Source organism: Otolemur garnettii, unplaced genomic scaffold, assembly GCF_000181295.1.
Source record: "Otolemur garnettii isolate 467f Iridium unplaced genomic scaffold, OtoGar3 scaffold00016, whole genome shotgun sequence".
Taxonomy (NCBI): Eukaryota; Metazoa; Chordata; class Mammalia; order Primates; family Galagidae; genus Otolemur; species Otolemur garnettii.
The window spans coordinates 20488935-20512809 of NW_003852411.1; the positions used below are offsets into that span (position 1 = coordinate 20488935).

Below are 23875 nucleotides of genomic sequence, written 5' to 3' on the forward strand. Positions count from 1 at the left end.
TCAACTGTGCTTATAGTATAAAAATTAGGGTAAATCAGGCAAGACAAGAATTGAGAATTGACCACTGGATTTAATGAGAAGGTCAATGGTATCCTTGAAAAGAACAGGTTTTTCTTGGAGTGGTGGGAATAAAAACCTATTTGGAGCACATTTAAGAAAGTATAGAAGAAGAGGAATTGTAGCTTTGAGCTCAGCGTGCAGACAGATTTCTGGAAGTTCTGCTTCAAAAGGGGCTGGGAAATAGGACAGAAACTGCGAGGTGAGCTGAAAACAAAGTGTTGGCATGTTTGCATGCGGATTGAAACGAAATAGTAAAGAATGAGAGTTGGTGAGGTGAGCGATGGAAGAATGGGGTAACGTGAGTAAGAAAGAGAAGATGGGATCTAATGCACCAATGGCAAGACTGGTTTTAGACGAGATCAGGGGTCGGTGATCTGTGGTAACAAGAGGGAAGGCAGAACATATGGAGATATATTGGTAAGTGGGTAGACAGGTGAGGAGATTCTTTGGAAGTTCTTTTCTGATTGCTCCAATTTTCTCAGGGAAATTGGAGGCCAAGAATCAGCTGAGAGTGAGGATGGATGGGGGGAAGTGATAGGGAGTGAGGAGAGGGAAGGTATGAGATAGCTTTCACTGGGAGAGTGGATGAACTAGAGATGATTGGTATAATTGCCTGGCAGTTTTAAAGGCTTTCTTGAGTGTGGTGGGGATGAATTTCAAGTGAAACCAGCTAGCTTGGTTGTGTGTGTGTGTGTGCATGCACGTGTTTGGGTGTGTTTTCCAAACCACGTGCAGTTCCATGGCTGCAAACCATAGGAGGTATAGCGTGTTGGATTTACCCAGAATGACAGTTTTATCAAACTGAGAGAAGGGTAAGGGGAAAAGGGATATATATGCATGGGCATGATTATAACGACTGACCATGGATTTAAGTTGGGGAAGGAGGGTGGACCTCAAGGGGGGTGAAGGACGGGGGCTAAGGGACAGCACAGGGTCAGTGGATGGAGGTCCAAGGGAGTAAGACGATAGAAGTAGGTTAGCAAGATAGGATGTAGAGATCGGAAAGTGAATAAAGACAAGGTCATAATGTTGTCAAAGAGTAGCTGAGATAGCGTGGAGGGCAAAATCATTGTAGGAGTGAAGTCCAAGAAAATGAAAGGCAGAGTGGGGATGGATTACATACAAGTATATGGAAAGAAATTAACGCAGGAATAGCATAGGAGGGAGTGACAGTGAAACAGGAGCAAAAACCTAGGCAAATAAGGTAGGATGAATTTGGGGCTGGTAGTTAAAGGCAACAATGTGGGATGGTATGTGCTGGTACCTGATGCCATGGGGTTCAGGGCTGGGGGCCTTAGTGAGGAGGAAGGAAGAATCTGAAAGAATGAAAAACACAGATAACTAGCCCACTTCAGGCTCAGCAGTATGAGGGCTTTGGGAGCAAAGATGCCACCTTCTGTGAAGGTGGTGGGGGAAGCAGTGCTTTTAGAGAAAATCTGGTTTTGTGAAGTGCGTATCCCGAGGGTAGGCTGAAGATACAGGATGTTTCTTTGATCATGGGCAGTGAATTACTGCGGGGATGGTGGAAGGATTTCAGAAGTTTGGGAGGGGTAGAAGGGGATGGGATAGGAGTAAAAAGAACTGGGTAAGGATTAGCGTGAAGGCTGACCCAGAGGTCTAAGTATTCTTAGACGATTGCCACAGGCTGTTATAAAGAGATAATTTAATGTAGATAGCAGTGGTGTGTAGTGATGGTGTGTGTATTGATGGGCAGGAAGGGGCAGATTTGGGGAGGGGTTCTCTTCACCTTTAAGGAGGTGTGGTCTCCGAGCGTGGGCCTCCTCACATTACCACAAACACTATTCTTCGCTAATGGAATTAACTTACTGATTCTCTGGGTGATGTGCATTTGACAAGGGCCTTGTGAAGATAATGATACAGACTTCCTATGAACTGTGCAAAGTTCTATGGTGGAAGTCACTGCAGTGTTCTGGAAAGTTTGGTTGTGGGCAGTGATCAGGCTTAGGTGAGAGCCAGGGTTTGACCAGCATCCTGGGGTGCTGCATCTAGTCTTAGAAGGAACATTCCTTTCATCCCTGGGAGGCTCAGGATGGCTCAGCTGGGGGGCAGAAGCAGATTAGATACCCTGAAGATGTGGGCGGCACCAGCCAATACTTTTAGCTTCCTTTTTCTTTTGCAACTCATAATGTTGCTTTGTTTACCTGGGAAACAAGAGCAGTTGCCAACCAAACCCACACACCATTTTCTTCCCAGGTCTGTTCTGTGATTAGTGGGTGATTCCCCAGAAGTGGGGTACTTGGGAAGCAGCCATTTCCCAACTGCTGGCATTTGCTCAGGACCCTGGGCCTGGCAACACCATGCTGCTGGAGACGACTCATGCCCGTCAGGGGGATAAAACCGCCCAAGGAAGGGGCTGAGAAGGGCAAAAATCTCTTTTCTGCCACCATCTGGCACCAACTGGCACTGAGGTTCAAATGACATTCAGGACCAGCCCCAGGTCTTCTGCCCTAAACAGACAAGCACTGGTCAATAACACTTTAACCATAATAATGCTGTTAGGACAATGGGACAAATTGCTTTTACCAATGCTGAGGTCAAGGGAAACTGCAGTCTGGTGGGCCCCTGTAAAAGCTGGCTCAGAAAAGCTGCTTCTGCTGCCCCAGCTTGGCTGGCTCACTGCTCACCACCATAGGATGGCCCTGTGGCCTGGTGCCCGGCCCAAGTAACGTTTAGATTCTGGTCAGTGAGAACACAGTAGGCCTCCCATTCTTTTAAAATTGCTAAAACAAATAGGTGTTTTAGACCCCAGGCAGCTTTTGTATATGTAGATGAGTATTTTTTGTCTCTTAAAAACAAACAAACAAAAAAACAGGTAGAAGGAACACAGTCCTTGGCTGTAAATTGCTATCCATTGCCTCTGAAAAGCACCTTCAGAGGTAGAACCAGGAGAGAAAACACAGCCCTTAGGAGCCTAGATGGCCGTCACAGCCCTAATTTGTTAGCAGCTGCTCTGATGGGCAGAACCCAGGTTAGTGACTTCTTGGCTACTGTCTGGAGAATCCTTATGCCTCTCTGGCCTTCTGGGGTTTGTGGACGCTTTCTTCACTCTGTACCTGCCCAAGGCTCATGTTCATGAAGTTATTAAAGATGTGAATGGGGCCTGAACAGTGAGACCTGCTATAAAGTACTGTAAAATTGGATTCGGGTAAAAGCTGAGGCTGGGAGTAGCAGTTTGGAGTCTTGAGTCACCCAGTAGCCGGACACCTGGTTTGATTGCGTTAATATGTTGACAGTGTTGTCTGTCATTCAATAATAACTTGTAGCATAAAGACAAACAACTGGTCTGTATAAAGACGGTCCCTGACTTATGGTGGTTCAACTTAACATCGTTTGGCTTTATCATGGGTTCATTGGAATATTAAATGTATTCTCAACTAAATGATATTTTCATCTTTTGCTGGGTTTATTGGGACATACCCCATCCTAAGCCACGGAGTGTCTGTACTATGTTAATGGAAGCACCTAGCATATCCATTTAAATGGAGGGACATAACAACAGTATAGTGTCAGAAGCTCAGGGGGATTCATTCAGATATAGACTGTAGTAATCGGAAAAGCCTATAAAAGTTCTTTTTTTCCTCTTTCCTTTCTCTTTCAGCCATCTTTGAGTGAATGAGGTTCATGGTTTTAAAATGGAGTCGTGATTCAGAAGGTTTACTTTAGAATCTCAGGGAATTGGACTAAACAATTCCATACCAATTTTCTGAGGATTTTTCAATCATACTTAATGCCGAGTTATAAAACAGATGTTGGCAAGTCTAACAATTTTTTAAACTCTAGGATAAAAAGCATTGAAGTAGGTCATGCCAGAAACCCACTACAAGTATCCCTGCCTCTAACAGTGGGGTCATTTTCTTACCTTCTCTTATTTTCGGCTTCTAGGATGTCTGTTGGAGCACCCCAATGTACATGTGGTTCCCAAGGCTTACAGACACTGATTTACCAGTGAGGCCCCACAAGAAAGGGGTCGGATGTTCTGTTTATTTTTTCCTACCTTTAGTTCTCTTTTGTCCATCTCTTAGATGTTGCAGATTTTTTTCCGGCAGGAGACTGCAGAATCTGCTGTCCAAGGAAGGCTGCTATGTAGAGAGCACCTTCTGAATCGGAAGCCTTTCTGTTAGGAGCCGAGCCAAGCTAACAGAGTGCTTCGCTGCACCAATACGCTTTCTTCTCAGCCACCACCCGTGTGATTTAGTCTGGCATTATCCCATTTGGAATGAAAAGGATGGTTTCTGATTGGCTCGAATGAGTTCCTTTATTCCTTTCTTTGTCGGAAGTCACAATCGCCATGTTCTGGAATGTTAGCACTGTGTTGGGTAAAGCTGTAATACGATTCTAGAACTCAAGGAGCTGTTTCAGTCCGGAAGTCAGTAGCATTTCTTACAGGAAAGACTCAACTTTTCCCTTATTGTAACTGTTCCCTTACCCTGCACTGGAATTGCTTATTCAACTGTTATGTAAGTCACTTGTGTCCTGTTACTCCTCTGGTGTTTCCTGTGACTAGGGCATTTTTATGAGTTCAAGAAGGTTTGATACATAAACAGAGGAATGAAAATAATAGTTCGGCTCTTCCTGACCCTGAGTTAGGACCAACTGTGAAGAATGCTGTACCTTTTCATCCCTCTATTAAAGAAGGAGGGTGAAGGTAGAGGTAGGGAGAGTTGCGGAAGGGTGCAGTATGAAATATACACACACTACTAACAGTAAATACAGATTAACAAACCTTATCATGGTTTAATTTTGCTTCTGGCTGCTTCCTGCCCCGCCACCTTGATTTCCCTCCCTGCTTTTTTGTCTACAGAATATGAGAGGGGGAACACAGGAAGACTAAATAAAGTTATCATCTCATTCCAATAGCACTGGAGTTGTCTTTCTCATCATTTGTCAGGTCGATTTACACTTTAAATATCTAAACTGTGTTAACAGTGCGCATAAAAATAAGTCCATGAAGGCAAAGTGGAAAAGTACTAAATACTTAAAAAAATAAATTGGAAAAAACCTTTCCAATGATAACCTGTTTTTTTTGTTTGGGGAGGTGGTCTGACATAATCGGAGGACCATGTGTCCGTTAGGATGAGAATGCAATCCAATAAGAATACTGATTACGAAATCTAATGCCCGGCCTGGGACTGGAGCTGAGAGGACGGGCCAGAGACTGCATGGTGTGTGTGATTCTGCATCAGTGCCACTGCTTCCGGGTAGAGCTGCGCTTCAGCTGATGCCTTGCTTTGGAGCCTTTGAACTCTCTTAGTTACCAGTGCTTCTAAATGGTAGTCACAGGACTTGGAACACAAATAAAAATGATAGAACATGGCGTAGGAATAATTTTTAGCTGATTTTGCAATTTTGAGCAGAGAAATTAGTCCTTAAAAAACATTTTTATGGTCCAAAGAGGGAGACTGAGTAATGAAAGCTGTCCATTTTAGAATCTGGGGTTCCTGCTCAGATCCTCCCTAAACCACGCCTTGCCAGGGCTTGCCTGGGTGAGAGGCAGAGTAAATGGGACCTCAGTTCCTGGTGAGTGACTTTTGACTCTCCTGTCGTATAGTTTTCCCTCTGAAAATACTAAAGGGAGGGCACATTTAGAAGTGATATCATGGGAGAGGGCTACTCTTAAATTCTAATTTAGGCCGTGTAAATTTTCAATGAAGAAAATCCTGAATTAAGTTTCAAACCTTTGGGAAGACTTCAGATCACCTATTTGGCAGGAGGTGCTATTATTACCTCAATAAAAACCATCTTATTTTGGCAAACTTTTTGGATACTTGTTAAAAAATGACAGCTTAAATTTTAAGTGTTGGAATTAACATTTGAGGCCTGACCACACACACACACACACACACAAAGTTCTCTTTTCCCACAAATGTATACAGATTCCTTTTTCCTAGGACTTTGCCGACATGAGCAGGCTCTCTTTTCCAGGTGGCAATATTTCCTTACCCTGTACTTTTATTTTGAATGATATGGGTTTTCTTCCTGAATCTGCCAAGTGGAATTTGTGAGGTTTATGTGTTTCAGACCTACAGTTTCTTGCGTGATCTTACATATTTTATTTCCCATTAGTGTGTTTAGAAAAGCCATAAAAATAGGAAAGAATATTTTGGTACAATGATAAAATCATTATCGGGATTACTGGAGGTGAGTTGAAATTACTCAGTCAGCTGTGTCCTTTCTACACATCCACAGTTTTTCTTCATCTTTGCACTCTTAGAAATTTCAACTGAAGATAATTGTTCTCCAGCAAAGGTCTTTATACATTACAAGGCTTTAAGAACCTTTTCCATTAAGCTCTTTAAAAGATCAAATAAAGCATTTTATCACCTTACCTGGTTCTAGTTGAAACAAAGTCTTATTTTAATTTGGGTCGTCTTCTTTAGAAAAAGAAACAGGACACATTTGATTTTTATATAGAATAAACTTTTTTATTATAGACTTGGATCAAAAATAAAAGTTTTTATGTACATGTGACATATAGTGCAAATGAAAGGCTTTTAAATACCATGGGTGGACATGTTGTTGGAAACAAAAGGAGATGAATGACGGGGGTTAGGATGGTCTTCCTGGAACTGCAGGAGGGGCTCGCCTAGTGAAAACAAAACAAAACAAAATAACAAAAAAGAAAAACACAGATGCAGAGGAAGAAAACAATATTATAAATTATAAAACAAATTCAAATAAGAGCATGCAAAAAAATTTCACAAAAGTCAAGTTCAAATCAGACCAAACCAAACCAAACAAAACCCAGAACGACACATGCAGACATGCAGGGGCAATGAAAGAACGTCACATGGCAAGTTAGCAATTCCTGGGACTTTTCCTGGCCACCAGCAGTCAGTATGCTGGGTAGGAGCCATTTGAGGCCGTTCAAAGGTTTTTACTCTTTTGTACCATGGAATGATAAATCGGTGCAATCTTATTCAGGAGAACTGGGAATAGTTCCAGAGCCAAATGCCTTTGTAACTTAGATATTTGATTCCCAATCCTGATTTTGTGACATTCAATTATTTCCAAGGATTTCAATGGGTGTTGTGAAATTTCCATAGGAGAGGTGGGGGGGGGGGATTTGATACAGAAATATAGCAGGTGAATGTTTTTAAGTAAGGGGAATTAGAAGGTGTCATGAGATGAAATGAGGAATGTAATCACAGAGTCAGAGGTAGGTCTCAGAGAAAAGGATTTGGAAGTAACAATTTGCTCCAGGTGACTAGTCATGATGTGGATTCAGGCCTAGAGAAACTAAGAGGCTAGTCTGGTTCACGGTGACCCCAGGATTTTGTAGGATTCTCTCTATCTTAGGGCTAGGTGCAACTGAAATTCTGATTTATTCTGCCGTGGGTCCAGGGTAAATGAAATCTGGTCTGCTGGATCTTTCTCCACATCCCTGGCCTGGCTGAAATTTTATCAGACCCACAGATTGTGAAATAAAGGTCCAGAGTTGTGCTTTATTTTGACATCAGTTTCTTGGTGTTTGCCAGGAAGATGATTTGCAGCTGAAGAAGACAGAACAACAGACTATATGTTGCAATGCATGGCTTGGGAAGCAGGCATACAGCAGGCCAAATAAAGCCTTGCCACTGGTTTCCAGTAGAAGTCTACACTTTAATTTCCTCTTTCTAACCAGATCAATAATGAATTCCACATTACAGCAAGCCACAGAACTGTGAGGTGGTCTCCATGCCCTATTCTCTCTGGTTCCTCATTCAGGTGTCCAAAAACATACTCACTTCCATCTTATTCCTGCAACACTTCAGTGAGTGGAGCAATGAAGTCTATAAAAAACAGAAACAAACACTTCTTTTTCATCTTCCATGAGATGTCACTGGAGCCAAACTGACCGGGCTATTTCTGAGCAGTGGTAAAAAATGATCTTACCTTCCCCAAAGTCCAAGTTCAATTTTTCTTCAGTCCAATTTAAGCTGGCTGCACTAAGGAGAGCTCCCATCCATTTAAATTATGAAGGACTCCTTATTGGTACCTAACCTTTCAACTGGGGGTTGGGGGTAGGGGAAGAGGTTCTGCAAACCTTTGGCTTTAGAGATCTAGGTAATGGGTATCCCTGGCATTTTCATGAAGAAAGCGTAATTAAATTTCTGTCAGGCTCAATGAGATTTATCACCTGTCCAGCAAACAGCAACTATTTTTGAGTTCTGAAGGGGCTTTAGAACACTTTAATTACCTCAGCAGGGTGGGGAGGTGAGCCATTAAACTGAACAGCAAGGCCACAGGGCTGAAGGGACATTCTGTTAGCACACACCGAAACACTTTCCTGTCTGAGGTAGTCTGGTGTTCTAATCCAGAAACAGGAGCAGAAACTTTGTCTTGGGATGTATTTTCACTGACGGCTAGAATGTTCACTTCAAACATCAGGGCGACATTTGTCTCCCCTCCCCCCGAGACGGTTCCTTTCTTTCCATCTTCACTTACCCTGCATCTAACCTTCCTCTCAAGGCCACAAAAGTGTGGCAAAGGATGAGACTATTCAGTGGGTCAGAGTCAACTGTCACGGATCTGGGGAGTTGGGGGTTTTGCTATTTCTTTTCCATAATTTTCTCTATTACCTACTTAGGGCTGAAGTGCTGTGCTTATAGAGAAGGGCAGAGAATATCTGGGCTTTTTACAGAGCTTCAAAAGCACCTCATGCTGTTGCTTCCCCCAGTCTGAGTGCTGGAGAACTGAACTGGAATACTGAGTTCCTAACAAATTTTAAAGCTTATCATACTAGTATTCACCTTATATAAGCCATTTTGCCTAAGGGAGATCATAATTTCAGGTTATTTTTTTTTAATCTTTCTGAAAAATAACTTCATAGCAGAGTTGCTTGGCCAAAATAATAAGGGAAGGAGATTGAAAAAACTGTATGTGGAATATGGACATAATTCATATGCAAAATACTCAATTACTAACACGAATAGTGAATTGCCCATGTTATGGATCTACCTCAATGCTGCAGTTGGGTCTTATGAGGACATTCCTCTGGTGAGATTCCTGAAATGTCATCTTATAGCTTTTACTGGCTCAACCCTGTAATCCTAGCACACTGGGAGGCTGAGGCAGGTGGATCACCTGAACTCAGGAGTTTGAGACCAGCCTGAGCAAAAGGAAGACCCCATCTCTACTAAAAATAGAGAAACTGGCCAAGCATCATGGTGGATGCCTATAGTCCCAGCTACTTAGGACGCTGAGGCAAGAGAATCTCTTAAACCCCTGAGTTTGAGGTTGCTTTGGGCTGTCCCCATGGCATTCTACTCAGGGCAACAGAGTTTGACTCCATCTAAAAACCAACAAATAAGCAAAACCTCACAGAACATTTTCTGCTTGCTTTTCTTTCCCATCATTCGGTGAACGAGGCGTCCCTGAGCAGTGGGTGAGCCTGAAGCTGAGAAAAGGGAGAAAAGAAAGGCAATAGGTGTTGTGTTCTTCTAAATTCTTTTCTGATGACCTTTAATTTTAAATCAACCTGGATCCCTTGCTTCAAATAACCTCATGGGAGTGATGTAATTAATTGAGAAGAGCTCTTGTTTTAGAGAGTCAGAAAGAAACAGTAAGGTAGAGAATTATCTGAACCCTACACCAGCCTCACTGAGACCTGCAGCATCTATGTCTCCAATCTGCTTCCTTCTGTTCCTGTGTGACCTTCCTCCGTGGGACTCAGACACCACTGCGACAAAGCACCAGAGCTCCACGAGGGGTGTCCTAAACTGGGAGTTCCTTTTGCTCCCATATTTATTTATCAACCAACTCTTTGTTTATGACAGTCTGTGTCAGGATAATCACACTCAATGGCTTTTCCTCCAGCTTAAAACTCCGAAGCCTTGTTCCCTAAGGCATGTGCCTCAGAAGCCCAGTCCTGTGAGATGCTCTATGAATAAAGCTTCTATGGCCAAGTAAGTCTGTCCTTCTCTTAGAGATTCACAATGCGATCTGATTTTAAGGCTTCTGTAAATTCTTTCAGCAAAGAAACGTGCAATTTTTAGTCATCACGTCCCAAGTATATTCGTCCAAATGCTTGGTGTATGTGTATAAAAAACTTGTTAAGATATCATGGAGTGCGCTTTGGGAAACTTTGAATTAAGGTTGTAGTTTTAGTTAATATCTCTTACACTTATTCTAATACCGAGTAAAGGATTTGAAAAGTGGCAATGGCAGGTGTGTGCTGAAGTAGTTGGAAGCTAGGTCTGAGGTCAATGGAACCCAAAGACCAGATAGGTTTCTCAATAGGAGATCATAAAGTTTCCAGCAGACAAACAAACATTTTGAAAACAAATCGAACAGATATTTACACTGATGTCACAACTGATAAGACACAAAAGGAAAACTGCTAAATCGTTACAATAAAGTCTTTTGCTTTTGGCAATTTTTCTTAGAAATTATTCTCTATGTTAATTATTATTAACATACTTTAGAATCATACCGTCAAAACAAAACACAAATGGACAGCATGATTCTCATCCTAAATCTGCCTTCCTCTAAGAAGCTTCCTTTGAAGGTCTGAATACTCCACACATGGAAAATATATAGATATGAGAAAGAAATTACAGCAGGAAAAGGCGAATCAACACAACAGTCTGTCCAGGTCAGCCTTTCACAAGGAGCATGTCCCGATCACAGAGGAAAATGAAACCAGTGTTTTTCTCTGTCTCTTCTCGTCTTATGCCTCTGGATGGCCCAATCTGGAACTAGGTGTCTGGACAAGAGACCTATCACTGAAGTTCTCACAATGGAGAGTCTCTATTCTCTGGAAACTCAGGACAGGGATGTATGTAACTACTGGACACTTTTAATGCTGGGGAGGTTGAAAGGAGTAAATTCTCCACTCTACACCCAATGAACAGATAAGGGAGGCCTTAGAAGTTCAATTATTTGCTGTTGAGAAATGCCTCTGTAGGCCTGATATTTGGGCAGAACATCTTTCCTCCTTCTACTTCCCCGGGTTTCCATGAATACTTCTTTTTCAATGGCAAAATGTCATGATGCCCCTCAGCAAGTGTCACATCATACCCCCAGCTATCCGAGATTTGTCTCCTTCTTCAATCTATTCCAATAATGACTTCAAATCCAGAATAAAATGTTTCCCACTCTCTTGCCTTTGGTTTCTCCAACTGGCTCCCTTTAAGAAACTCATCTTCTCCCAAATGAATGACAGAAATGCAAAATGCTATTATCCGTGACTTTGGTAGTATTCGACCAATTTGATCAAAAGATTATATTTAGAAGTCTCAGGTATTACGGAAATGCACACAACATGATTCAAATATATCCAAGAATGAGGAAAGGGGGGGTGTCCTTCAAATGTTATAATTTATTTCAGGTTCGGAAATACAGCTTCACATTTTCACAATAGGTACATATGACCTTCAAGAATGATACAGGCTTTAGGAATTTGCTTCAAAAATTCCATCCATAGAGTCCATATATCAGCATTAAGTAATCCTGAAAGTGCCACGAAGACAGTGGAAAGTAGTCTGGCTCAAATTAATTAAAGAATTAACATAAAAGATGAGATTTTGCTTCTATACACTACTTCATAAAAAAGCAAAAGAAGAATTTGACTTTAAAAAGAGAGAAAAAAGGAGGAGACTTCCGACTTGGGTCTTCCCCTTTGCCAGAAGCTCTGCTGCTTTTTTACTCCTTCTGTATTCCTTTCTGTCTAATAAAATCCTATCTTACCACTGGAAGAAAAAAAGGGAGGGAGAGAAACAGACAAGCAAGCAAAACAAAGGCTGCACATACGAAATAAAGCACAGTCAAGTAACGGTAGAATGTCTGATTGGGAGACATAATTTTTAACAAACTGGCAGAAGAGAACGCAAGAGATTAGACAGCAACTTTCCCCCCATCATTTTAAAACATTACATAGTGAGCAAAATTTAAGGAATTCAAGGGTTAAAATTAAAAAAGAAGTTAAGCTGAGCCATGTGAGAAACCTCCAGAGAGGAGAGAAGTCTCACCAATATACCAGCATGAACAAGTCTTCAGTCAAACAGGAGACTCTTCCTTGAGTTTCTCTCTTGCTCTCACACATCCACACATTCTTACACACACACACACACACACACACACACACACAATAGCAATGCATATACTACATATGTCAAAAATATTCTTAAAGTTTCACATACAGAGCACCACAAAATTTTAACCACACTAAACAGACAGGATGACTAAAATTATCTAGAAGACACATTTGCGCTTTTTAGAAATAATTGAATGATTTGGTGAACGACTAATAGCTTCTCTGAAAATCACTGACCTTCATTCATGTTCAGCTCAGAGCTAGCAGTTTTCTAGGTGGAGTGATATGAAACTCAGGGCTTGGGTCTCATATGTTTTCTTCTTTCACTGAGTTCAACAGTTCCAAGACCTACTATTTAAAAGGCTTTCTTCTTAATTCTAAGGAGATTCTTGTTAGTTTTAAGTAATTATAACGTTTGACAAATGAAAAACGCTTACCTGAAAAAGTGGACGACCTGCCTCCAAGGTGTTAAGTAACTTCTCCCCTACCTTTTTAGTAAATTTACTCAGAAAAAACCCACTATGTCTATTATGTTGCTGTATCCTATTTTATTTTTTTTACATTTGCCATAGAGAAAAAAAAAATGACTGTGTAGATCAATGTAGCTTTTTAAAAGATTTAGTTCAGCAACCCAAAAATAACAATTCTCATTAGGCATCTTAAAGATAGTTCTCCAGTTCTTTCACTTCTTATCAACTGATGTTACCAAAGGCAATTCCTACTTAGGTAGCAGGGCTGTGGATTTAGATGCAAATGTCTGTAGATATTACCATGTTGTCATGGTACTTATGAGCTTGGTACCTCTGAGAATGGCTATAATCTGGAGTTAGAAAATGTTATATACCTCATGTATGTTATGAGAAATGAACAACTGTTAACACATGTTATGGCAGATCAGCCAAAGCTATATCTTGAATTAGCACAGTTCAAAAAATATATTCATATCCACATATACTAAGCACGTGTATACACATATATTTACAGCCATACATATACACATATATATACACAATGCACATACAATCACATCCATGCTTATGGCATTTTAACAAGTGCTTTTGAAACTACCTACTCAAAGGGACACCAACTACATGTACTTACAGAAACAAACTGTGTGTATACTGTATACACAGAAACACATGCATAGAAAATCTGTTTGTACACAGAAAACATTAACACTTATCACATACTGGTATTAGGTCCCATTTCAAATTTGAGAATTATGGCTACTGTCTATACTAAAAAGTCACACAATTAATCTATGTGACTACTTTTTAATTCTAAGTCCAGAAGGCTTATAGTTACATCACAGGTACTGGTTTCGTTATAATGTTTTGGAATAGACCGCGTCTGTATCTGCACAAGTAGGAAATTTGCTAATAAGCAGATCCTGTCGCTCTTCTGTGTTGAAAATACAGCTAAAAGCAATATTTAGAAGAGGAAGTCACCTTGGTTGACGATTTTTAGAAATGCTATACACCTGTTCTAAATCAATGCTATTTTAATACTCTGTTCATAATCGAGTAAGTGGTTATTCCAGTGAGTCGATAGGCATGCAAAATTTAGCATGTGACAAGAAAACTAGATTGACCTATCAAATAAACATACACATTGGGTCTTCCTCAATCCTAAAAGACACTGAACTTGTATTATGCTAGACATGGTAGAGCTACGTTACGTTAAAGGTTGGAAATGGGATGGGAAACGGGAAGCTCTTTAGGCTGCCTTCCCATCTTAAGGCCTCCTGTACATGCTGCACTTACAGCTTTCCTAGAGCTCCAGACTTAGTGCACCTTGGCATCTCCTTTTAGCAGGATAGAAACCCTTTGGGAAATGGAATTCATACGGATAATATGACATAATGATGCAGCAAACTGAAAATATTCTCCAATGTGACTGTTGAAGAAATTCCAGGGTAGGCTGGGTTCTGTTAGAAATAACTTAGGAGGGAGAAAGAACAAAAACGTATCCACAGAGGGAGACAACTTGGGACAACGCCACTGTGGGACCATAGTCTAAAGCAAAAGCCAAAGATGACAAATGCCATTGTTTATTACTGCCTAAGATCAGTGGAAAGAAACTTGGGAAAAATACCCAGTTTTTTTCTGACATGGTCTGTGCTGATCTAAGAACACACCAGTGGTTATCCACAATATTTTCCTTTAACAGAAGGAAATTTTTGAAATACAGCAAAACTCAAAACCACATTTAGCTCAGAGCCAAACCCTGAAATATATAATCTTCTAGCTGCCTATTTTAGAGAATTCAAAGGAAGAAGCAAAGGGAATCCTAAAAAGAGAAACTGTTAAGAAAAGATCTCACTGCAGATTATTTGTTTTTCAATGGATTTTTGCCTAATATTTTTCCATTTAGCTGAGACACTATTTTTAAAAACACAGTATGTATCTGGCACATTGGTTCCATTTACAGACAGTTAACTTTTTTCCAATGGAAAAAAAATAAGGTATGAGAGGACTTAGAATGGTGTTCTTTATAAAGTCATGTACAACTTTAAAAACAGGAATGCCCTTTTTGTAAAGCTTACATTCTCTCATTTTTTCCAGTTGTAAGGGGGCTAGCTGTAACCCTTTAGATTAAGTTCAATACACTACCTTACAACATGGCAAGTTCTCTTTTAATAATGGTTACAACTTCTTATATTTTACGAGTGTCTGCTTTGGGTATAAACTACACAGGAAATTAAAGTTAAGTTAACATACAAATCATGTTTGCTACTTTCAAAGGGAGACATTTCAGTTGTTGAAACCTGATTTACTTCTGTAGAATATGAAATAGTGTCATGGGACGCCACCATTCAGTGAATACTTGCTCTGCTGTCTGGGATCAGTTAGCAGACAAAATTCCGATTGGCTTCTGGCTGTTTCCTACAGGCTAATCATCTGGTCCTTTTCCGTAGTCCAAAAGCTAGCCTTGAGACTGAACTATGAACCCCTGGACTAAACCTATCTTGTGAATTTTAAGAAGTCACAAAAACTGCAAATTTGCTTTATATCCCAATGTTTCAATACCATTTTCTGGAGTAAGTCACCTGGACAGGGAGTCAGAAATAGTACAATTGTATAAGTGGGAGCTTTTCCTTAAACGACAGCATCTTCTACTGACTTATCATTTCAGGTACCATTCTTTAAATGTCACTATCCCATAGCAAGTCTCAAGGTTTAGTAAGAAAGCCTAGCATGAATAGAAAGTTACACTATACCCGTTTAAAAGGTAGGATAAATTCTTACATAGAGAATTACACATTAGCATAGAAAGAGGCTTTTTTATCCCCGCTAGCCAAAATAATAATGAAACTGGAGTATCAACATTGAGTTCGCCATGCCAAAAATTAGATAGATTGGGAAAATCAAATATTTTCTCTATCAGTCTTCAACGGGATGGACCAGGAGGTGAATATATAAATCAATAAAGAAATCAGATTTTTCTAGACATTTGTACCAAAGTGATATTTTGCTTCTTCCTGGAACTCTGAAGTGGGCCAAATCTATTGACTGATTAACACAAAACAAGCTTTCATTCGCTGATACACGTGCTTCGAGCATGAAGCAAAACCCACTGGCATGAGGAGAAGCTCTCGAGAGCAAACGATGCAGACTTTTCCTTTGCAAGCTACCTTATGCTGCTGGAAAAGTTTTATTCTTAAGGAATCCTACTTTTAAAAAGTCCCTTCCTAGCAGTCTTAGGAAATAAAGAGTAAGGAAAGAGGAACTACATACATCATCATGGAGTATTAATAATAGACAACAGAATTACTGTCATCCTAAACGGAGTGTGGGAAAAGAAATATGGATAGCTTAGGTCTAAGCCCACTGTCTCATATCTGTGAAGAATTATATTTAATGAGCTACCTGGCAGATAGCCTGGAAAACTTGTTCAAAGAAATTTCAAATATATGCCAGGGTAGGCCAATGGTCCCCCAAATATAGGGCTGCTATGCAAACCTACCTTGGTCAGTGCAACATATCAAGCTTCTAGGGTCAGCAGTTTTTAAGAATCAAACCCCAAAGGTCTGACATACCATGAGCAATGAAGGTGAATGATGAATGCATTAGTAAAACTGGTTACTTGCCTACTGATGTCCACACATGCGACTACTCATGATTTACTGCAACAGTTACCAAATATGCTGCGTTTGCATAATTCATTAGTGATTAATTGCCATGCCAGACACTTCGTTTAGTCTAACAGGGAAGATTCTAGTGGACGGATTATAGTGGGACGAGTTGGTGATGGGGGTGGTCTCCGGCTAGAAAGAGAGAAAGAGAAAGGTAAAGAAACAAGTAGAATAGCTGATAGAAAGTTGTCCCGAGAACACTGAGAAAGCCATCACGCACATGCTCATGCACACACAGGCCAGCAGGAGTGGTTGCGAACTGTCACGACCTTAACATTGCACGTGGCATTCATTCAGCACTTTTGAACAAAAATTAGGCATTTTTTCATATGCAAATCTTTCTCAAAACTGAATTCATCTCTTCGACTATTAATGAAAATGTGAAATTATTTGAAAACCATCTAAAATACATTACACGTATCTCAGCTAAGAATAGTGCAAGGAACTGGTTATGTTATGACCACTCCAGGAAGTAGCAAGTCTCAGATGATGATGATTTTTGAACTTTTTTTCTCTTTATGTAATTTTCTTCCTCTTTTTCTCTCTGTCAGGATGTTAGTTACCCCTTCTCATCATCCTTAACGGTAGCTTAGCTTTCTCTGACCTGTTTTATATTTGGCTTCTAATTTGCAGGGTCCTAGCAAATCAGAAAATCAAGACTTTTAGCATTCTCAACATGTAAGTGTAAATTGGCCCAGTGGAAGATCTTGAGTAAATTGCATGAGCTCCAGTTCCTGTTTTGGGTCTTAATGATTTTATTATCAGTACAATTGCTTATTTTCTAGTTGATAATGGTGTTTCTGATAGCTGAGTTTAATGACTAGATATACTATAGATCAAGAAATGTTATCATATTTGAACCTTACTTATTATAACCAAGTACTATTATTTATTCCCTGAGCCCCTACATTTATTTCTTAAATGTATTAAGGGTTTGTTTTTGTGTGTGTGTATGTGTTTACTTATAGTATCTTGAGAAGAAATTTTTATGTCCCCTCTAAATTCAACAAATCCTGCAAATTGAAATCTCTCTTTTTGACACAACTCTCTGATTTTTTCAGAATGACTCCTCTATAATTATATTAATAATCACGCCTTGGAGTTTTCTTCTGTATTGTAAACACTAAATTTATCAAATTGAATTGTCCTTTCTCAGATATAAAGAAATTAGAAAAGTTGAAGAAAACATCTACAAAGTGTTGTTTAACAATCACAGAGCTATAAAATAAACTTATGTGATCAAGGGAATATCAAAGCAGAACAGATAATGTTGATTAAGGATGAAACTATTGACCACTTTGGCACAAATTCATAGATATTGGTAGAATTCCTTTTACCTCTTGCACCTGAAAAATATCTACAAGGCTTTAAGGGAAAAAGCATTTTAATTTAGTACCCTATAGTAGCCTCATTATTATTAAGCAGGCATTCAATTATTAAAAGTATAATTGCAGATACTTTTACAGACACACTAATAAAACTAAACCCATCTATATTAGTTTAATTAGGGTAAACAAATAAATTATCTTCCTGCAGAAAGGCTATAGTGACTACCTGAAATGTTCTGGCAATTCTCCACTGGGAAAAATCCTTCCATAATTTCCTTTTTACTTATGGCCATGTAAAAACAGTCTTTTGCAAGGATACTATTCATTTTCATTTGAAATGGCCATGTTTGTTTAACTTATGTCTTGAGTCTTGAACCTGCATAACTTTCTCCTTAGATCAGTGAAGTTTCTGGGAGGTCATGCCCACCTCTAACTTGTTTCATGTGGCGTTTGTTACATGGAATTATGTTTTCATTGCCTTGTGTTCATTTTAAGGAACAGTTCATTCCTCAAGACTCACCTCAGTGAAACCTTCTCTGAGTTACCTTCTGTCCTGATACAGTTGTTTCTAGATAGCATCTCAACATACCTCAATTATTTATTAGTTATTACATTGAATCTAATTACGTTTCCGTGTTTATCTTCATTGATTAGAAACTGTCTGTGTCTTACTCATCATAGTACTGCAATGTCTAGCTCACTGCTTGTCATTTAGTGGTTGGATGACGACTGAATAAATGAAAGTTACTTCTAGAAGCAATAAGGACCTTATGAATACTTATGATATTGATTGGGCTTATAAACACAAAGGCATTAGTGAGTAAATGATGGTCATGGAAAAAAAAAATAGCTAAAGTGACAGATAAGATTGAGACCTATAAAGTATTTAATTGTGTAATTCTTTGATAAGTACTTGGAATAAGCAGTAATTAATAGTCCTTTTGCCTTCAAGGAGTTTGATAAACACACATGTAATCATGTAAACCCTATGGAAATGTATTCTTAGCAATTAACCAGTTGTAGGGCTAGGGGAGGGAGTTGGCTAGAATTTGAACTTTAAGGAAGGAAACTACCAGAGGGTTCAATAATAGAATTAAAGGATTTCATTTGGAAAAAACTGGATAGTAAGCTACCATTCCAGTGAGAGGTAGGCTACAGCATGGTGTGGTGGATTGGAAGGCATTGTATGCATGTGTGATAGCTTGGGTCACAGCTTGTAGCCAAGAGACAAATGAATGGGAATGGGGTTCTCTTCTGATCCTTTTATTTATGGCTTATTTTTATTTCCTTAGTCCTTCCTGACCATATCATAGTTTCTCCCCTCTTTTCCCTTATCACTTCATGTTCGTGTATTACCTTGGCTTGTGAGTGAGTATGTGTCTACTTACTAGATTACTGCCTGTATTCCCTAATAGACTGAAAATTCCTTGGGGAAAGAGAACACATATTTTACATTTGTTATGTGTATTCAGTATTTAGTACAATGTGATTAGAAGACAGTGAGTAAATACTGGTTGAATAATGAACAAATGAATGAATGTCTGAAAAGTGCCTAAACAAGATGTTTAGCCAGGTGAGAGTCTAGGCTAGGTCAAGGTGAGCGGGTCCACTGAGGCCTGGGAGGCAACATTTTGAGGTATTTGTCAATGGCTTATATTTGAGGCAATATGTTTACGTAGAAAAAGTCCTGGGTCAGAAGTCAAAAGACATGGATTCTAGCTCCAGGTGCCAAGTTGTACAATCATTAACCCACTAACGTCTCTGACCTGCAACATGCCTTCCAGTTGTATATTGCTGGCATGATTTGTTGAGCCTCTGCTATGTGGACTGCATCATCCGACATGATGTGAAAAGCTCAGCTGTCTTCAGAATGGAAGAGGAGTGGAATAAGGCAAATATGCAAGTGGCTTCATTACAGCACTAATGGGGACATGGGGCCAGTTCTATAATTCAGATTATAGTCTGGGAGGCTTGAAAGTACAACGATGTGGTAAAAGCAGGAGCAAACATGACTATAACTGCTACATATAAAACTTGGCGGTTGTAGGGGGGAATGTAGGTATATAATGGGTAAAAGGAACCAGAAAGTAAACGATGGTAAGTGACAGAGAATAGAAATATTTAAATCCTCTGAAGGCACAGTAAATACTTATTCATTTCCACTTTACTCCTTTGACCAAGCTGATAGGATCACAGAAGGACATTAGGAACAGGAAACTGGGAAAGGAGGCAAGGCAGGAGACCAGGAGGACATACGCTTCTGCTCGGTGACAGGGGTGTTGTTTGTCTTATTCACTGCCACATCTGAGAACGGAGCATGGCCTTTGGTTAATGCTAAATAAACAGGAGAACCTATTCATTATGAGCTTTTTAAGTAAATAAATCAAGGGAACCTATTTGTTATGAGCTCTTTCAGGGAATCCCTAGGGCCTTGCATTGAATAAGCGCTGTGCAGCAGGATAGTGAATGAATGATTGAAAGAATATAAAATATAATTTTTATCATGTTCTCTCAAACTAATAATGACATCATCAAAGTATGCCTAGTGCCAGTTAAAGGAATCCATGTATGTACTTAACTTAGTAATTAAAAATCCTAAAGCACTCTCCTCTAACCTTTGTGGAAGAAATGAGCATTATTTTATTTCTGAAACAAATACAAAACAACAATCTATATCTAAAAATCTACAGGAGAGCAATTCAGGAGGAGCATTAAGTTGTTTAGGGTGAATCTTCTAAGAAGCAATGCTAAGAGACTTGCCAACTTCAACACCAGAAAACATTTAAGGTTCTTGGTTAAAGTTCCTTTCATTGGTCCAGTTCCTAACCATTCAAAGAGTTTCCGAAGACAGTCACCTCACAAGACAGTTTGTTTTAGGCGAAGCAAAGTTATTTGTTTTGTACCAATTTTTCCTCAGTTGCTTTGTTTAGTGATGGGCTTCATTAAGTAACCCGTTATATTGCAATGGAGCATCTTGTATCACTTAGCATTTATTGAAACACTGTGCTGTTTGTGGGCGGTTTATGGTTATGATAGAAGAGCCATGTTTCTGCTTCCGAATCAAAGGGGAAGATGTAATACTTGAAGTTGCATTTGTAGCTGCAGGGATGGACTGTTTATAGTATTTTGGACAATGACAAATTTTGTAAGAAAGTCAAATGTGCATGCAGAGTGGGTGGCACTGTGGAGGAGAAACTGGCTTCATTGATAAGGGAGAAGAATGCATTATTTGTTTTCTTGTCTGGTCTTTGGGTCGGTGTGTTCTGAGTGTTCATGAGGTGAGGCCTGTCTTAACAGGGATCAGGGGAGACGTCATCAGAGCACACTCCATGGGCACGTCAGCTTGTGAGGTGGGCGTGGAAACCACCCTTCCTTTAGCTCCTTGCTTCCAGGTTGCACAACACAGATTTCTGAAGTGGCTTGGTCTTTCTGCTCCTGCCCTTATTTCTCCTTAGGATGGGAAGTGGGGATTATCTGACTGGTAAATGTGTGCGGTAGACTGGGCCTAGGTAGCTTGCTTTCATTCTTATGCTTACACCAACATTTCATGACTCCCAGTCCAGGAGTTCTTTCTGTTGGGCAGTTATATTGACATGTTCTAGGTAGTCAAAGTTCTCTGGAGGGTTTGTTAAAACACAGGTTGTTGAGGGCCACTCACAGCTGCTAATGGGTGGGATATTTCTAACAAGTTCCCAGACTATGCTTTGAGAACTAAGGCACAATAAGTGATTTTGAACTTGTTTTTATCAGAAATTCAATAAGTGCTGGAAAAATCTTAAGAAGGATGAAGGAATGGTTATGGAAACACTTTGATATATTTAGAAATTAGAATTAAGTGCAGTTTTGAAGGTAAGTGTCTCTAAATGTACATTCTAAATTCTCACATTTGGAAAGGGTACTGATGTACAACCAAATTAGTTAGGTAAACCCAAATGAAAAGAAAACCTTCAAAAAAGATATACAAAGATTGACACTTCCAGAGGAGATAGCTGCCTGATAGGATAGTTATTTACATAAAAAGGATATGTAATAGCTTCTATCTACAAGTTCTACTTATTAGATATAATTGAGACTATAAAATATAACTCTCAAAAATTCAATTTGCATATAATTACAATGAGAATCATGGGAGAGTTATACATTCCAGACTTCTAGACGCCCCTATAGTCTGGTATCAACTTGCCCAACTTTTTAATCTTATTGATATGACTAAAAAAAAAAATACCCCCAAATGAAGGGCTTTGTCTACTGAGTCAGTAGATGTAAGGCACCTTCTCTCATCTGTCTACCTCTTTTGACAAATTTCTTAGGAAACAGAAACACAAACAAAAAGAAAACAAAAATTGTTTGCATGTTCAGGAATTGAAAAGCCTTACTTCATGACTCTCTTGAAATATTTAAATTTTGTATAATTTTTTTAAAGTTTGACATGTGCATCTCTTATTATATCTAATTTCATATTTCATTTTCACCCTCATATGAACTGAGATTACCTCTTATATTTCTTACTTGCCTTCCACATCACCTGCCTCAGCAATTGGGACATTGTGCTAATCAGCACATCAGTAAATGTGGATGTGAATGAACGAATGGGCCCACGGGTAAATGTGGGAGGGGCACAACTCTAGGTGAAATGGGAAAGCAACTCACTGTGGCACAGGCCCTCTTGTCTGCTCTAAGAGGACAGATTATGGGACATAGTATTTTAAATTTCAGCAATGTACTTTTACTTTGCTTCTTTTTCTAGGCACTTTACTTAATAAAGAGGCTTTATATAGCTTGAAAGTATGAGGCTAAGATAAAAAAAATGCTACAGCAGCCCTGATTTTTGCCACATGGAGAAAGATAGTATTTTGTAATTTATTATCAAAAATACTATAGGGTGCTATCCAGCATATTTTTGGCCTTTTGGCTTGAGTAACAGAGTGAGCTAATACTGTTCAAGAATAGTTTACAGTAGATGTTGGAAAGGACATAGGACTTGGAACCCATTTAGATAGAGGATTTAGGGAATTCTCTAATATGATTCTTGCTACATACTAGAGCCAGCATTTCTTTCCCTTGTGAAAATGAACCCACAATTTTATAATATATGTCACTGGGAAAATATAAATTCATTCATGCAATGTGAAATAAGAACAAGGAGGAAAATAGTCCACAACTGTTATTTGATGATACAAACATGTAACATCCTTATATAAATTAGTTTCTGAGATACCTGTGACACAATCTTCCTCGTCACACCTTTACATTGCCCTAAATATCTAACTTGGGTTTCACCCCCAAATATAGTACTAATATGGCCACTTCTATGGTTGTGGCCAAAAGGCAGCTTAAAGGATGCTTTGCCCACGTTAACTCTGCTCAGTTTATGATTAGGAAAACGAATTTGACAACATTCACTCAGGCATAGTTTCCAAAAGGACACAGCAAAACAGTGTGCTTAAATTGTTTTATAAAATACACTTAAGTATTGGGCTCATTCCAAAATAAACTCTGAGTAAGCCCTGCAACTCAACTTCATTCTCTTGATAAGTTCTGCTTATGTGCTTGGTGCTTTATTAAGAGTTAGAGATGCAGAAATAAAGATCGTCTCTGCCCAGAAGGAGTTTCTTGTTAGGTGAGAAGGGACAATTTAACAGAGACGGTAGTAGGATGCGTGTTACAACAGGATTGTGTTTGAGGATTTTCAGGGACACCTAGAGTGCTAGTCTGGAGCCAGAAGGAGGCTGGGGGGTTGGAAGGACTTCCAGAAAGTAGGGAAAATGGAGGGGACGGGAATTCCAGGAATAGGAAAGGGTGTGTGTGAAGGAAAGAAAGCCAGAAAAAGTCCTGGCAGTTTGAGAAATCAAGTGTGATTTTATTTTTTACCACAAGTACCAAAGGACTTGTTTTTAAGTCCTAACAAAGTCCTAAAACAGATAACTTAGAGGATTTTTAGTCGTACTAAAATATGTTTTCTAGAAAGTATCACTTCTGAGATTTTTTTTTTATTTTTATATTTCGGCCTTCACGCTAGGTCACTGACAACAGATAAGCTGGGCAGAGTAAAAGACTAAAAGAGACACCAAGAAGCAGAAGGTCAGAGGGACACAGTAAGAAACTTACAAGCACGGGGCTACTGCAGGAAGCTAGGTGGTGTCTCTTCCAGTAATTTTTTCCCCTTTCTCTTTCCTTCCTTCTCGCTCCCTGGCTCCCTCCCCAGCCCTTTATAATTCCCAAAGAGACCTCTAAGAATTTTTGTACTGTAGAAACCTACGCCCATTGATGGTGGACGGGGTAAATGTCTTCCCCTTCTGTCTTTTCTGCTAGCCCTTC

General features: G+C 39.5%; 1 protein-coding gene across 1 annotated transcript in view; it reads right to left on the reverse strand.

Moving 5' to 3' along the window:
- Positions 1–6517: 6517 nt before the first annotated feature.
- The window catches only part of DNM3 (dynamin 3), a 549381-nt gene continuing 532023 nt past the window's right edge, over positions 6518–23875 (reverse strand). Inside the window, exon 21 of the mRNA XM_023510815.1 lies at positions 6518–6664. Coding sequence (XP_023366583.1) covers positions 6628–6664 — 37 coding nt within the window. The 3' untranslated portion in view covers positions 6518–6627. The remainder of the gene's footprint in view (positions 6665–23875) is intronic.